This window comes from Rattus norvegicus, chromosome 5, assembly GCF_036323735.1.
Source record: "Rattus norvegicus strain BN/NHsdMcwi chromosome 5, GRCr8, whole genome shotgun sequence".
Taxonomy (NCBI): domain Eukaryota; kingdom Metazoa; phylum Chordata; class Mammalia; order Rodentia; family Muridae; genus Rattus; species Rattus norvegicus.
In genome coordinates this window covers 121,582,389-121,599,618 of record NC_086023.1, presented here as the reverse complement: position 1 = coordinate 121,599,618, position 17,230 = coordinate 121,582,389, and the positions used below count along the sequence as shown (strand labels likewise).

Sequence of the window (17,230 nt, the reverse complement as noted above, 5' to 3'; positions counted from 1 at the left end):
AGGGCCTGCACCCTTGTTGAGTGTCTTTTTCCTGTAATAAAGTTCTGGTCAGATTGTATGCTACTGAATAACCCTTCTGAATAGGCACTCAATTAAGAGGAGGAGAGATTGACATCCTATGGGAAAATGGTTAATAATTTTCCTCAGTGGGTGCTTACAAGAGAATTGGTGATGAATGTTTGGCTTGGAGACCACAACATTGGATGATTTGTTAGACTGAGCTCTCCATTATTGCCAGAGAATGGGCTGGCCTTCTGGTTCTGGGAATGTGTGAGAAATTGGAATTTCCAAAACTTAGCCTGAAATTATGTCTCCTAAATGCTTCACCAGGTTCTGTCTGAATAAATATCTATCAGGATGAGCAGCTACAATGCTCCCACACTCGTGAAGCTGGAAGTGAAGGCACTGCTGAAGAAGGATGCCATAGACATCTCTGATCTGGAAGACCTGCCCACTATGGTCTTCACACCACTCTTCATAGAGGCCTTCAACCACAAAAACACAAAGCTCTTGCAGGCAATCGTGGTGGCCTGGCCCCTTCCCTACCTCACTGTGGGGCCACTGTTGAAAACGGCCATTGTGGAGATGATGAAAACTGTGCTGCATTGCATAAACATACTGCTGACACAGAAGGATCATTCCAGGTAAGCCAGGCCCAAGGAGTCCTAAGGAGGAATCCCTGGGTTACTTGTAAGAAACATATGCACACAAGGGTATGAAAACTGAGTCCAAGCAGAACAGAGGCTAATGATGTCATCTTCTTGGGGGTCTGTGGTGAATGGAAGCTGATGTAAATGACAGTCATAGGTGGAGGACAGCTCAGAGTACAAGTAGCCATAGTAGGAGGAGCCTACAGAGACGAGATATGGAAGAGACTGGTCAAGAGGGAAGGGACTGAATGGAGGAAGCAGGGCATAGCTCCAGATGCAGCTCATGCAGTGGCCTTGCCTACATGGGGAGAGGAGCTATGGTGGAGCTGACCTTAGACAAGGGGGATCTAAGCAGTTTTATATTATAAAACACTATCTTTTTCCCTCACATCAGGGGGAAGCTTCAAGTGTTGGACTTGTGAGATGAGCACCAGGATTTCTGGGATGTATGCACTGGAAGAGAATATGGAGACTGCTCAGCAGACTCTTGGAGCATGAAGCAAGTTCCTAAGAGCCTTCCTACTTGTGTACCAAGGCAGCATTTGCAGGTGGTCACTAATCTGAGCCTCTGCTTCTATCTGAACAAACACCAGAAATGCTTGCTGCAGTGGGCCCAGAAAAGAATAGACGTTTTGCAGCTATGCTGTGTGAAGATGTCGATTTTTGCCTTACCACAGGAGATTATCAAGGAGGTCTTGAACATTGTCCAGCAAAACTATATTGAGGAATTGGAAATACACACACAGGAGGTCTGGTCCTTCCTGGATTTCTTTGCACATTTCCTTGGCCAGATGAGAAATCTTCTCAAATTTGATCTAAATCAAATAGACTTCAAACATAATGTTGTGGACACAGTGACAGATGTAAAGAAGTGTGCTGGCAAATTCTTTTCTCAGTTCTCCCAACTTAGACATCTCCAGCATCTCTCCATGAATGGTGCCCACTTTGCCAATGACAACATGAAAGAGCTCTTCAGGTAAGCAAGGATGCTGAGCTGTTTATGCTCTGGTAGCATAGCTTTCCCTTCACATGGAGCATTAGGGGACACCTGAGGTGTGCCAGTCACAGGGGATGTTACAAGGATGGACTCATTACAGGATAAAACTGTGGATTGTTTGTGTCCTATCGAGCTCACTTGGATAAATTCCCACTTGATTTGTACAGTCTGAGCTGAGGTAGGGAATATTGAGTGAGCTGTCTTGCAAGCATGTCCATTGTGTCTTCAGATGGGTCCTCCTTGGGATGCATGCAATGCTAATAGAAGGGAAAAAAACAGAGAAGAGGGCCCTAAGATGGGGAGGCTCCACACCTGCTCTCTACAAAGATACATGTGAACAGGTACCAGGTTTTCCTCTTTTGGAGTCAATCAACCTCTCTAAAAGGGAAAACACAAGTAGGGACTAAGGAGATAGACACTGGGCTGGGGGTCATCAATGTCAAGAGTGCAAAATTAAATCGGGAATACAGATCGTGGAGATAAGTGAGACATGGATAAACTCTGCAGGACGTTAGCTAAGACGTTGCCAGAAACTTTCTGTGATAATCCTTTCTAGTTATGTTCTCCTGACATGATGGGCAAGCTCTAGTTCTCTGACAGAGTGTCGATGGTGAGTTTCAGATCTCTGTGCTGAGTCCATTTTACCAGATAGTAATAAGCATCAGTAGACAATACTATGAGCAGACACAAACATGCTGTATCCTCAGGGTGGACCTTCACCATAAGCATAGATTGACTCTACATGTCTGGCTTCTCTGGGTCAGTGTCAATCTTACTAATGTCCTCCAGCACCCTGACCCAAAAAAATTTCTTGGTTTTTTTTCTATAGATGCCTGAAGAGCCCCTTGGAGTCCTTGTCTATTACTTTCTGCCATCTCTCAAAGTCAGATTTGAAACACATGTCAGAATGTGAGAGTCTCTTTCAACTGAAACACCTGCACTTCAATGATGTTGTGTTTTCCAAGTCAAGTTTCAAGAGTCTCCAAATTCTCCTAGAGAATGTATCTGAAACGCTGCAAACACTGCAGTTAGAGCACTGCAGGATGAAGGATTCAGAGCCCAGAGTCCTCTTGCCTGCCGTGAGCCAGTGCTCCCAGCTGTCCAGCATCAATTTCTATGACAATGACTTCTCCAGGCTTGCAATTAAGGACCTTCTGCCATGTATAGCCAATCTCAGAAAGTTGACCTTAGAGCTGTAGCCTGCCTGTCTAGAGTGCTCTGATCACTTGGGTTATGTCGTGGTAGAGAGATTTTCCCAACTGTGTCCTGAGTTTGTGGATATATACTCAAGGTCAAAAGGCAGCCCAAGTGAACCATATTTGTTGCTGGCCCCTTCCCTCCGTGTTGGATGCACTGTGGCTATGACATGAAGACCAGTCTTTGGCAATATTGACAGAAAATGGAAGATTGATTCTGGAAGCCGGGAAATGAAATCTGAGCAAGTACATTCATCGCAGAATACCAGAATTCAAGGCTTCAGATGCATTGGAATCAAAATGGTATTTAGAGGATTGAGACCACAGGGGTGATTTGACATGAAGGATAATTAACATTGGGTGTCTTATGGAATCAGAAAGACAATATTGCATTTGTAAATGTGCCTCCTTCAGGACAGTGTCACCAGTGGCTTCTCCATGTTTTAAATATATGGCCAAACTATTAACTGAATGTTCTCCTCTTGTGTGCTACTGAATCATTGACCTCACTCTTTGTTTACAACCTCACAATGTATGTACAAGAAAATTGTCATCTAAGCCATGTTCGTAGCAAAATGCATTAAAGTTAATTATGACATTGCCTTCTAATCTTGATTTCTCAATGTTTGACTCCTTGGTGGGTTATGTGCACAGAATTTTCCAACAAATTGTGAAAGGCACTTGAAATAAACCCTCTATACAGAACCTTCCTTTGGATGGGATGTGATTATGAGCAGAGTAACATTCCTACAAAAGACCCTGAAGGTGAAAACATATAGAAATTGTGGTGGGAGGTAGCTGCTAGCACTTACAGCTCAATAAGTGCTCAAAGGTGGGCTATCATATGACTTGCTGTGACCATGGGGCATCTTGCTCTTCCAAAGTGTTGCATAGTTTTATCCATGAAATTGTGGCCCCACAAAACAACTCATTCAACACAAGTAGAATATATTGTGTATCCATCCCTGAGAGGCTGAACCCTCTACTGCTCAATTCATTCACAGAAATGTAGAGACAATGTAAGCAGGTTTCCCATGCCTCAGGCACATCTGGGATTTCTATTCTTCATGTCCAGACACTGTTTTTAAGACTGTTTTTAAGACAGTTGTCTTAGTTTTCCTGTGGAGTAGATTCATCCTCCTACATCTTTTGGTTCATTCTTTCTGGGTTCAGCTTCAGTTCAAGACTGTTTCCTCAGCCTTTTAGCTCTGCCTCAGCACCTCAGAGAATGAGCACACACACACACACACACACACACACACACACACACACACACTGTGTTTAGGTTGTGTTGTCCAGATGATTCCAGCCTATAGAATAAATGCATCCTCTATTTCCAGACTACTGAGTACCTCTCCCTCAGGTGTGTACCCTACTTCAAACAGGGCATCTTAGGGTCAAGAGCGATGACCCAGCAGATTAGAGTTTTTGCTATACTTTTAAAGGACTTAGGGTTCTTGTCTGCTATGAACCTGAAAATTTTCATTCATCTATCTCTCTGTAACTCCACATCCATCTGATTCTATGCTTGCTTCTGACCCACTATGTGATACATATAAGTGCACACCAGTGAAATATACACCTACATTAAAATAAATAAATCTAAAATATATATTCACAGTTTGAAAATACTGTTCAGCACTGGACAATCATAAGGTTTTCCCTAGGGAAAAACACCTCTTTTATTTATTTATTATGATACAAATCATCATTAAACAGAAAGATTTCCTTGCCCTGTACTTATATACATGTTTCAAAAGTAAAGTATTTACAACATAGGAATCTTAGTACTAAATTAAACATCTTCCAAGTTTATCATCAGGTCCATGTTGTTTGATTAAAGTGTTTTATTTACAACAAACACACAGTGATTTTTATAACATTAAATTTAATGTCATGCATCTTAAGCTCAGCAAATTTTGAAAAATAGACATTTTCAAAAGCAGCTTTCCAAAATAAATATTGATGAATTTTGTATAAAAATAATTCATTCCTTATAAATGCTCGTCCATGGAATTCACTTCAGGCTGCTCATACAAAGGCAGGTCACATTGTATCAGTGGTAAAACAGTTGTATGTTAAGTTGCTCCCTCCACATTGACAACTGCAGAAGCACTTTACTCTTCCAAACTAGAGGCTCTAGAGAGTAAACTTACTGATGGCTCTCCACATGCTTTCTAGCTACAATTGGGAGCTATCCCACATGCGGTCTCAGCTTAATCACAGTACAGTAGGCCATTTTAATTTTGTGCTTTCAACTTTGAGAATAGCTTTATTCAGGAATTACTTCTGAGTGCTCACTAAAATAATTGTCAAGATGAGTCCTGGAAGATGAAGAAAGATTACATTTCTTCTGAAAGTCACTGGGAATTAGAGGTTTGTTAACACTCGCTGGTGGTGACATAGAATTGTAGCTATAGTAGGTCTTGACTCATCAGTAGACTACCAATACTTCCGGGTGTACACCTCACAATTCTCCCAGTCAAAAATGTGTTTTCCTGCCGCTCTGGGTATCTAATATCCTCATTACTGAAGGAATGTGAACATATTTTTGATGTTAGAAAGAAAAAGATTAGTTTTACAGGAAAAGGATAAAAAGAGTCGCAAGACTGAGTGGAAATTCTGACACTAAGCCCAGGCTCTTCCACTGGCTTGGGAACTTGACTCAATCTATATAGTGTCTGGCACTCATTTTAGGGAGAAAGGGAAATCTCTTGTCAAATGCAGAACATCTGGAAATGGAACATAAGGCTGCAATAGGAGCATGGCTCCCCGAGAGATGCAGAGTGACTTGCTGTGCGTCTTTGCTCTTGGGAGTGTACATTTAATCTATAAACAAAATCTTGCCACTCCTAACACACAATTTATTGTCTGGTTGTTATAAGGTGAAGCAATAACTCAAATTATGGGTTCTCTTTCTGTAAAATTTTAATTTAAAGACACTTGTTGCTTTTCAACTTAAGGCCTTTAGAAGACAGACATATGCAAAATTCCATATTCATTGAAAATCTCTAAGAGGCCAAGGTTGGAAGTTGTATCTCAATGTGTTAGAATTCTTTCCAGACGTGTGTGAGGCTTGAACCCACACCCAAACACTGATAACACAAAAATAAAATTCAAAAGCTTTAATAAAACAAAACTCTAAAATTTATGTTGAACTCCTAGATCTCTGGAAACTTTATAGAACCCTTGGGAAGAAATGTAAGATTATTCTGGAATATCAAACATCATACACACCCCATACATTTTTAAAAACTTGATTTAGGGGGTTGGGGATTTAGCTCAGTGGTAGAGCCCTTGCCTAGCAAACGCAAGGCCCTGGGTTCGGTCCCCAGCTCCGAAAAATAGAAAAAAGAAAGAAAAAAAAACTTGATTTAGTGAAAAACAGTTTTCAAAAGGACACAGTAACTAAAGTGTAGTAATACTGAAATATAGTTTCCAAATGGAAAATCAGATATAAAGCTCACTGGCAAGAAATACAGTCTTATCCTGTGGGTATTCATTGGCCAAATTCTATAATTCAGTCCCTGTTCTGAACTTGGTGAAAGATGTCTGTTTGTGATGTAACTTTTGGTTTTGTTTTTTTTTTTTTGATTTGTTTTTTTTTTAAATAGAACCAAACATGTGCACAGTATCATTGAGCTCAGACCAATATGCTGTCTCTAGATTACTCTAGCTCAAACCTGCAGCATAACAATAACTCTTGTCCTGTGAATTCACTGTAGCTCCCATACTAGATGTACCCATGAACTGACTAAAATAGCCATTGGTTTGTCTTGCCCATTGTTCTGGGCCCCAAAGCCCAAGCCAATGCTTATACAGTTGACATGCTAAAGGTTAATCCCCAATTACACACGGACTGGGGCAATTTCAAATTTTCCATCTCTCCTATACTGAGAGATTTACAGACTTCAATTGATACTCTACCCAATAAGCAAATATTAAATGTGATAGGTCAACTTCAACATGTAATAATTTGTTAGTGAATACCAACAGAAACAAAAACATATCTTAAAGTAGAACACCAACTAGTGGTCTTCAGCCCACTGCCTTCTCATGACAAAGCAGGTGTCAGCTTGTGTGGGGACCGTGAGACATCTTACTGACTCAGGACATATGAGAGCTTTGCTGACTTCTGAACATCAAATGAACATGAAGTCTGAAAACAAATCTGACTAGTGTCAGGGATCTCTCTCATCACATAGAACACTTCATCCATAAAGCTAAAATTGGACTAGAGAGCCAATGGCAGGATTTACTTAGGTTAATGGTAAAATCAGCAAGCCAGTGTCAGGTTAGTAAGAATGCTGATGATGCTTGGCAATACATAAGCATAGGTTTCAGCACTGATGTACTCACATTGATGATTCTGATATTATTGGAATTCTTCTAGCCATTGAACTTCTGAGTATAAGGGAGTTTTGAATTTCTTATTTTTCAGGCTGTCATTGAATCAGCTTGCCATATCAAACACTGAAATGAATAATACATCCCCAAACTCATTTTGAAGTCCAACACCAGGTCCCAATCATTCATGTATCACTGTGCTTCCTTGTATTAGGTCTTCTTTGATAGCATCAGTTGGTTTGTTTTTAAGGATGGCGATGTAATATTTAGATTAAAATTTGATAGAACCATTAAAAAGATGTGAGTTAAATCTGAATTCTGCTTCCATCAACCACTAAATCTGGAACTTTTGGGCAAATGATGTAATCGCCTCATTCATAATATCAATAATACAGTGAGAATATATAGCATGTACCTTGTGCAATTATTGCTGTAATCAAGTTAATGTACACAAGTTGTGAAGTACAGTGGTTGTGAATCCCACTGTAGATTGGGAGTGATGATGATTCTTGAATAGTAAGGAGTAACATGTGTCAATCTGTCCGGAAGTCATCACTTCAGTGTAATAGAGAGGTAAAGCCTGACAAGTCTTGGAGCTGTTCATACTGCAAAGTGCTGGTGATAAAACTGTAAAAGGATTAGTTAACCTATTCCTCTTCAAAAGAGTACTTCTTGACCTAAGTTCAATTCTCCCCTTAAATTCAACATTTAATGGAGTGATAAAGGGGATAACATTTGAAATGTAAATAAAAAAGCCAATAATAAAGTGATATTTCAAATAGCATGGTCAGAAGGCACAAACTACAAACATGTCACATATTTCCAAAACATACAAGGATACCTATTCAGTTTAGCTGTGCACTGCACAAGTGAATTTGCACAACACAAGACAATTCAAGGTAAAACAAATACACCCCTGAAACAACTATGTCTCAGAGATGTTAATTTGAAGCCTTTTTTTCAGCTGCCAATATAATGTTGAAATTTGTTCTTTCCTCAGAGGTCAGATGTTTAGATAGACTATAGTTCCTGAAATTATTTTTAGCTAGAATCAGAAGACCCTCTCTGCAAAAATATCTTGGGAGTGTGTTCAATAGGAGTGGATCTACATCACTAGATTCATGAAGAATTCCTCAAATGCTTTGTCCAAATTACTGAAAGAAGATAGGCACACTTAATTCAGAAACAATAATTTTCAAACTAGACTCTGGTAGTTTTCTCCCACATCCACAACAATAAAAGAACATATTATACATGACACACTCTACTGGAATGGAACCTGGAAGTTTTTGGACAAGATTACACAGTTAAGTCACACATCTTATTTTCTATTATCTTATGACTGTGAGTGGAACAGGATTGAAACTGGGGCATGTAAGGTACAAAGTTCTTACCAGAGGTCCCTAAATTCAAATTATTTTCTACAAAGTGTGAACAACTCTCCTGGAGGATTCTGATGTCACTGAACAGACAGTGAGCTGGGAATGGGCACAATACCCCTGCCTCATCAGTCAAAAGCATATCATTCTCTCTTTTGTTTCCTGAGGAGACTCCTAGATAATACACAGATTTTTCCCCGTGATTTTCTTCAGGAAAATTTCCCTCCAGTTCCAAAAGCTCATCCAACCCTGAGAATGAAAGTTGTGGTGAAATCACATTGGGTGGATGATCTGATAAAAGGAAAAATGCCTGGGCCTCTATCTCCCAGGAGCTGCTAGAAAAAGACTGTCTCAGCGGGGAATGTTTCCTGGCGATGCACTGGCTGACAGAACTATGTATAGCCCCTTGCTCTTCATCAGTTTCCACTGGTTTCACGTTGCTGACCAGCGTTGCATATTTAACTGAGGGTTGACTCTGACACTCATCCTCACAGGTTCCCTGGGTGCTCTGAGCCCCAGAGAAGTTAGCACTGTTACACTGGTCACTGATACAAATAGAACCCCTTGTGGAATCTGGAGTGGTCAAAAGAAGTGAGACCATAGCTGCTGGTACCATCTCATCTTTATTTTTCCAAGCTGTATCGACACTGATTTCTTCTGAAACTGGTTCAGGCTCCAGAAGAAGAGGACCAAATATCACTGATTCTGCATGCTTGGTAAAAAGATGCTCAAATGTTTCAGGCTAAAAGAAAAGATACATTGAACGCTCAGTATGTCAAATCTTCATTCAGTCACATTTGCAGAAAGGCACGTGTGTAAGGTTCAAAGCAAGGTACATCAGTCAGCCACAAATGACACAGTTGGCGACCGGAGAGACAGCCTCAGTTTTTCAAAATCCAACAAGAAAAACTCTCAGGCTTCAGTTCTTCAAATGCAATGAACACAAACACATGGTCCTCTCTTCATGGGTAAAAATTAATTTGATGCTTGATCATGGTCATGGGATATATTAAGTGAGCCATGCCTGCCAATGCTTAGTTCTTGGGAGACACTGGTTACTGTGGCTGGAAAATACTCTCTTCTGAAAAATCATCCCATTCTATAGTAAATTATATTAGCACAAAATGAAAAGTTAATCTTAATGGATAAAAAAATAAGCAAAAACAAAAATCAATCAAACAAACCAAACCAAGCCAAAAAACTCAAATGAAAACAAGAACATGTAATACAGGAGAACGAGCAAAACAAGTCTTTCAAAGATGGTAGCAACATCTACTTTGTAGCTCATAACTTGGAAAGGTAAAGCAACTGTGACTGACTTAACATATCAGGTCACAGTGAGAATCTGCTGGAGGCTGTCTGAAAATAACAACTGAGGGTACCCACTGGCTGAAGGTAACGAGAGCGAAAGAGACATCAACAAACTTGAAACTGTTATTCTCTATACATAACTTCATGTAAAGATATAGCCTATGGAACACATGGAATGAAGACAAGCACACAAGACAAATGTACAATATGGTGTTTTATAAGAACAAGGGTTACATAACAATGAATTCCTGCTAAGCAGCTAAAAATCAGAACTTCATGTACATAAAACTCAGTACAAACAATGCAAACATGTCAAGATGCAAAATGAAAGCTACTACAGATATATCACATTTAATAGTTAACACAACTAATAGAAAATGTGTTCAATTCAGAGGTTGTACATGTAACTTGGCCTTTCCATGTTACAGTGTTTTAAGCTAATAGAATTAAGTATACTAAACACTAAATACAGTAATAATTGCATAGCCCTATGTAAGTGCTAAAATACTGAAGGATAAATACAAGTATATGATGAGTAAATTGATCCTACTCCCATCTTGTGTCTCTCAGAACCTTTGTGATTTTATTCAAACATTTTGTTCCTTAATGCTTCTATTACTTAGATATCTTCATAGGGTTCCAAAAATTTAACTGAGTTCAGCATCTGATCGACTTATTGTCTTCATTCTTCAATATGGAAAAATCAAAGCAATACAGAGCACGCAGTTGAGTTCATGCCTCTATCTGAAATGATCTGTTTCATATACTCTATGGTTCCCAAAGCTTCTTAATGAGTAATTAGTTGTGAAATAAGTCATTGCCATCCTAAACAGATTCATGGGGAAGGTTTCACTAAGCAATGTTTTTCTTTTTTATAACCACTATGTCTGAACTATATCTGATCAGTGGTCAGGAAACTTCTACAAAGTTTACTTCATCAAATTTTGGTTCCCTCTATTGGTGAAAAAATGAAAACAATTTCGCAGTTGGATTTTATATTATAATGATATCTGTTAATAGCAAATGAAGAAGAAAAAGGGATACTGCCTTTGTGGTGTCTAAATTTTAAAAATTTAGACATCCAAATAAAAATATTGAACACCTTTAAGTGACTCACATGTCTTAAACATTTTAATGTTACTTGTGTCGGTCAGTTTGGTTTATTTTGAATGTAAGCAATAAAGTCTATGCTATATTACCATCATACAGACATGGCAATTTATCTGTTTTTCAGGGAGAAAAACCCCATCCTCACCATGGAGTATTTGTAAAACTCCAGAAAGTCTCCCTTCCCTGCATATTTCCCTATTTGCCAGAAGTCTTGGCTGTGACAGTGGAAATAAAATAGATTTATGTAGGTTGGTACCCTTTTTGACTCTAAGCAATCTGACCTGAGTGTGTAGGGTTATCCTAATAGCTACCACTGCCCTGTGATCTATAGTGATCTTTAATAAAATAGGTTCTGAAAGCAAGAGTCATATCATTATTATTTTATGACTTAATAAAAATAGAAAGTAGAGTACATGAATATTAACTTTAGAATCCCTGAAAATCAAGCATATGCCCCAACTGAACTACATCAAACCTACATTGTGACCACAAAGATACACTTCTCTATTAAGCTCATCAAATGTCATTTCTTAGTCATTCAAACCATAGTTTAGGTTTGCTTCCTTCCTTCAAAATGTAAACATCTTCTAATATTCTATGGACTGTTGGAAGGTTGGTAGATTGGATTCATCTGTAGTGGTCATGAGATACTTCAAAGAGTGTCCGCTCTCTGTTTAAATAAAATAGAACAAAATAAGAAAGCAAAAATAAAAACCTTGTTTAGAAGGCTAAAGACAAATGATCTCCAACACCTTGTTTTTCGTGGTTGCAGGCTTGAGGGACAGTGTCTGGAGGGACTACTCTCACTTTACTGGATGTCATACATACTTTAAGGACAGCTTAATTACTCCAGCAAGGAAGACCATAGTAGCATTGGCAGAATAGGTACAAGTACAAGGGTGCAATGAATAAGAGGTGAGGTAAAATCAACATGCACACTGAAGAGTTTGACAGGATAGCAAAAAGTAAGGATTGAGACAGGAAGAAAAACTGAAAGAAAATAGACTTTGTAAAAAAAACAACACAGTGACCTTAGACAGTGATTTTTTTATCATCATCATCACCATCATCATCATCATTACTATTACTATTGGTTTTTTGAGATAGATTTGTCTGTGTACCCCTGGTTGTCCTGTAACTCACTCTGTAGTCCAAAGGAGATCAACAGCCTATGCCTCCCAAGTGCTGGTATTAAATGTGTGCATCAACACCACCTGGCTAGAACAGTGATTTTTAAGAAATTAAAGTGACAACCCAAAGCCCTTTGGGGGAGAGACCTGGACTCTCAGAAGTGCAGACAATCCTGAGAGCTCAGGGGAGACATCCACTTCTGCTCACATTCCTGACCCAAGAGGAACCTGCCTAGTGCCCTCTGGATACAGGAACCTAAGAACAGTCAGGGGCAGGAACCTTCCGGTTCTGCCTATACCCAGAGCTGAACCAGTCCCACAGCTCTCTGTATGCAATTCCCAAGGGAGAAAGAGCTATACTCTCAGAGGTGTGAACACACCTGAGAGCTCAGAGGAGACAACTACTTCTACTCATATTTCTGGCCCAAGAAAAACCTGCCTAGTGTCCTCTGGGCCCTCTGGGCACAGGAACCTTACAGCAGTCATTGGCAGGACTCTTTCTGTTTCTGCCTGCAACCGGGGCTGAAAACCAGTCACCAGGAGACCTGACACACCTGAGACCAGAGGGAAGACAAGCTCATTTACTCCAAGCAACTCCCCTGAAGGAGCAGCTCTCTGTTGCAAGATCCACAAAAATGCTTAAAGGAATTACAGGAAAAGAAAATCTAACAGGTGAAGAAATAGAACAAAACCATCCAGGATTTAAAAATGGAAATACTAACAAAAAAAAGAAATCACAAACTGTGACAAACCTGGAGAGAGAAAACCTAGGAAAGAGATCAGGAGCCATAGACACAAGCATCACCAACAGACTATAAGAGATAGAAGAGAGAATCTCAGGGGCAGAAGATATCATAGAAACCATTGACACAACTGTCAAAGATAATGTAAAACACAAAAACTTCCCAACCCAAAACATCCAGGAAATCCAGGACACAATAAGAAGATTAAACCTAAGGATAATAGATAAAGAAGAGAGCAAAGACTTCCACCTTAAAGGGCCAGTAAATATCTTCAACAAAATTATAGAACAAAACTTCACTAACCTAAAGAAAGAGGTGCCCATAAACATACAAGAGGCCTGCAGACCTCCAAATAGATTGGACTAGAAAAGAAATTCCTCCCATCACATAATAGTCAAAACACCAAATATGGAAAACAAAGAAAGTATATTAAAGGAAGTAAGGGGAAAAGGTCAAGTAACATATAAAGGCAGACCTATCAGAATTACACCAGACTTCTCACCAGAGACTATGAAAGCCAGAAGATCCTAAATAGATGTCATATACAACCTAAAAAAACACAAATGCCAGCTGAGGCTATTAAATCAAGCAAAACTTGCAATTAATATAGATGGAGAAAACAAGATATTTCATGACACAACCAAATTTACACAATATCTTTCTACAAATCCAGCCCTAAAAGTGGATTTAATAGATTTTTATAGTGGAACCAAATGGATTTAATAGATTTTTATAGAATAATTAATCTAAAACAAAAGAATATACTTTCTTCTCAGTACCTCATGGTACCTTCTCCAAAAGTGACCATATAATTAGTCACAAAAAGGCCTCAAAAGATACAAGAAGATTGAAACAAGCCCATGCATCCTATCAGATCATCATGGAATAAGGCTGGTCTTCAATAACAACAAAAACAACAGAAAGCCCACATACACATGGAAGTTGAACAACACACTACTCAATGATAATTTGGACAAGGAAGAAATAAAGAAATGAAAGACCTTTCAGGATTTTAATGAAAATGAAGGCAAACATGGCCAAACTTATGGGGCACAATGAAAACAGTGCTAAGAGGAAAAGTCATAGCTCTGAGTGCCTCCAAAAACAAACAGGAGAAAACATACATTAGCATCTCTACACAATACCTAAAAGCTCTAGAACAAGAAGAAGCAAATACACCCAAGAGGAGTAGATGGCAGAAAATAATCAAACTCAGGGCTAAAATCAACCAAGTAGAAACAAAAAGAACTATACAAAGAATCAACAACACCAGGAGCTGATTCTTTGAGAAAATCAACAAGATAGATGAACCCTTGGCCAGACTAACTAGAGGGCACAACGATTGTATCCAAATTAACAAAATCAGAAATGAAAAGGGAGACATAACTACAGAATTTGAGGAAATTCAAAAAATCATTAGATCCTACTACAAAAGCCTATATTCAAGCAAAGTGAATATAACAATGAAATAAACAATTTTCTAGAGGGATACAAGGTACCAAAGTTAAAGCAGGATCAGATAAACCATCTAAACAGTATCATAACTCCTAAAGAACTAGAAGCAGTTATTAAAAGTCTCCCAACTGAAAGAAGCCCAGAACAGGAAGGGTTTAGTGAAGAATACTATCAGACCTTCATAGAAGACCTCATACCAATACTATCCAAACTATTCCACAAAATAGAAACAGAAGGAGCGCTACCCAATTCCTTCGATGAAGCCACAAATGATGCTTATACGTAAATCACACAAAGACTGAACAAAGAAAGAACTTCAGACCAATTTCCTTTATTAATATTGACACAAAAATACTCAATAATATTCTCCCAAACCAAATTCAAGAATACCTCAAAACGATCATCCCTCATGATCAAGTAGGCTTCATGCCAGGCCCAGGGATGCAGGGATGGTTCAATATATGGAAATCAATCAACATAATCCACTATATAAATAACCTCAAAGAAAAAACCACATCACTATCCAATTAGATGCTGAGAAAGCATTTAACATAATTCAACATGAATGTCAAAAGAAATAGAGAGAAACTCGAATCAATCCAACTAAAATCAGGGACTAGACAAGGCTGCCCACTCTCTCCCTACTTGTTCAATAGTTTCCTCAAAGTCCTAGGCAGAGCAATTAGACCACAAAAGTATGTCAAACGAATAAATACTGAAGAGGAAGAAGTCAAAATATCACTATTTGCAGATAATATAACAGTATATTAAAGTGATCCCAAAAGTTCCACCAGAGAACTTTTAAATCTGATAAGCAACTTCTTCAAAGTGACTAGGTATAAAATTAATTCAAACCAATTAGTACACTTCCTCTAATCAAAGGATAAAAAGGCTGAGAAAGAATTAGGGAAATGGCACCATACACAATGGTCACAAAAACATAAAATCTGTCAGTGTGACTCTAACCAAGCAAATGAAAGATCTGGATGACAAGAACTTCAAGTTTCTGAAGAAAGAAATTGAAGATCTCAGAAGATGGAAAGGCCTCCCATGCTCATGGATTGGCAATATTAATATAATAAATATGGCCATTTTGCAAAAAGCAATCTACAGATTCAATGCAATCATGATCAAACTTCCATCTCAATTCCTCATAGAGTTAGAAAGAACAATGTTAAAATTCATTTGTAATAACAAAAAACCCAGGATAGGGAAAACTATACACAACAATAAAAGAACTTCTGGGATTCCTTCTATGAAGCCACAATTACTCTTATACCTAAACCACACAAAGACCCAACAAAGAAAGAGAACTTCAGACCAATTTCCCTTATGAATATCGACGCAAAAATACTCAATAAAATTCTGGCAAACCGAATTCAAGAGCACATCAAAACAATCATCCACCATGATCAAGTAGGCTTCATCCCAGGCATGCAGGGATGGTTTAATATAAGGAAAACCATCAACGTGATCCATCATATAAACAAACTGAAAGAACAGAACCACATGATCATTTCATTAGATGCTGAGAAAGCATTTGACAAAATTCAACACCCCTTCATGATAAAAGTCCTGGAAAGAATAGGAATTCAAGGCCCATACCTAAACATAGTAAAAGCCATATACAGCAAACCAGTTGCTAACATTAAACTAAATGGAGAGAAACTTGAAGCAATCCCACTAAAATCAGGGACTAGACAAGGCTGCCCACTCTCTCCCTACTTATTCAATATAGTTCTTGAAGTTCTAGCCAGAGCAATCAGACAACAAAAGGAGATCAAGGGGATACAGATCGGAAAAGAAGAGGTCAAAATATCACTATTTGCAGACGACATGATAGTATATTTAAGTGATCCCAAAAGTTCCACCAGAGAACTACTAAAGCTGATAAACAACTTCAGCAAAGTGGCTGGGTATAAAATTAACTCAAATAAATCAGTTGCCTTCCTCTATACAAAAGAGAAACAAGCCGAGAAAGAAATTAGGGAAACGACACCCTTTATAATAGACCCAAATAATATAAAGTACCTCGGTGTGACTTTAACCAAGCAAGTAAAAGATCTGTACAATAAGAACTTCAAGACACTGAGGAAAGAAATTGAAGAAGACCTCAGAAGATGGAAAGATCTCCCATGCTCATGGATTGGCAGGATTAATATAGTAAAAATGGCCATTTTACCAAAAGCAATCTACAGATTCAATGCAATCCCCATCAAAATACCAATCCAATTCTTCAAAGAGTTAGACAGAACAATTTGCAAATTCATCTGGAATAACAAAAAACCCAGGATAGCTAAAGCTATCCTCAACAATAAGAGGACTTCAGGGGGAATCACTATCCCTGAACTCAAGCAGTATTACAGAGCAATAGTGATTAAAAACTGCATGGTATTGGTACGGAGACAGACAGATAGACCAATGGAATAGAATTGAAGACCCAGAAATGAACCCACACACCTATGGTCACTTGATTTTTGACAAAGGAGCCAAAACCATCCAATGGAAAAAAGATAGCATTTTCAGCAAATGGTGCTGGTTCAACTGGAGGGCAACATGCAGAAGAATGCAGATCGATCCATGCTTATCACCCTGTACAAAGCTTAAGTCCAAGTGGATCAAGGACCTCCACATCAAACCAGACACACTCAAACTAATAGAAGAAAAACTAGGGAAGCATCTGGAACACATGGGCACTGGAAAAAATTTCCTGAACAAAACACCAATGGCTTATGCTCTAAGATCAAGAATCGACAAATGGGATCTCATAAAACTGCAAAGCTTCTGTAAGGCAAAGGACACTGTGGTTAGGACAAAACGACAACCAACAGATTGGGAAAAGATCTTTACCAATCCTATAACAGATAGAGGCCTTATATCCAAAATATACAAAGAACTCAAGAAGTTAGACC

The 17,230-nt window shown here is 38.6% G+C and overlaps 1 protein-coding gene and 1 pseudogene across 5 annotated transcripts in view; one reads left to right on the top strand and one right to left on the bottom strand.

Moving 5' to 3' along the window:
• The first annotated feature begins 357 nt into the window (after nt 1-357).
• On the top strand, nt 358-3,080 carry Oog3-ps1 (oogenesin 3, pseudogene 1; annotated as a pseudogene).
• Nucleotides 3,081-6,417: 3,337 nt separating this feature from the next.
• The window catches only part of Lepr (leptin receptor), a 183,467-nt gene continuing 172,654 nt past the window's right edge, over nt 6,418-17,230 (bottom strand). For 2 of the 5 annotated variants that reach the window (XM_039109265.2, XM_039109264.2), the window contains exon 19: nt 6,418-9,311. In XM_039109265.2, the coding sequence (XP_038965193.1) occupies nt 8,490-9,311 (822 nt within the window). In that variant the 3' untranslated portion in view covers nt 6,418-8,489. Of the gene's footprint in view, nt 9,312-10,079; nt 11,661-17,230 lie in introns of those variants that run through there. The other 3 variants (XM_039109267.2, XM_063287158.1, NM_012596.2) reach the window with 2 other exon arrangements.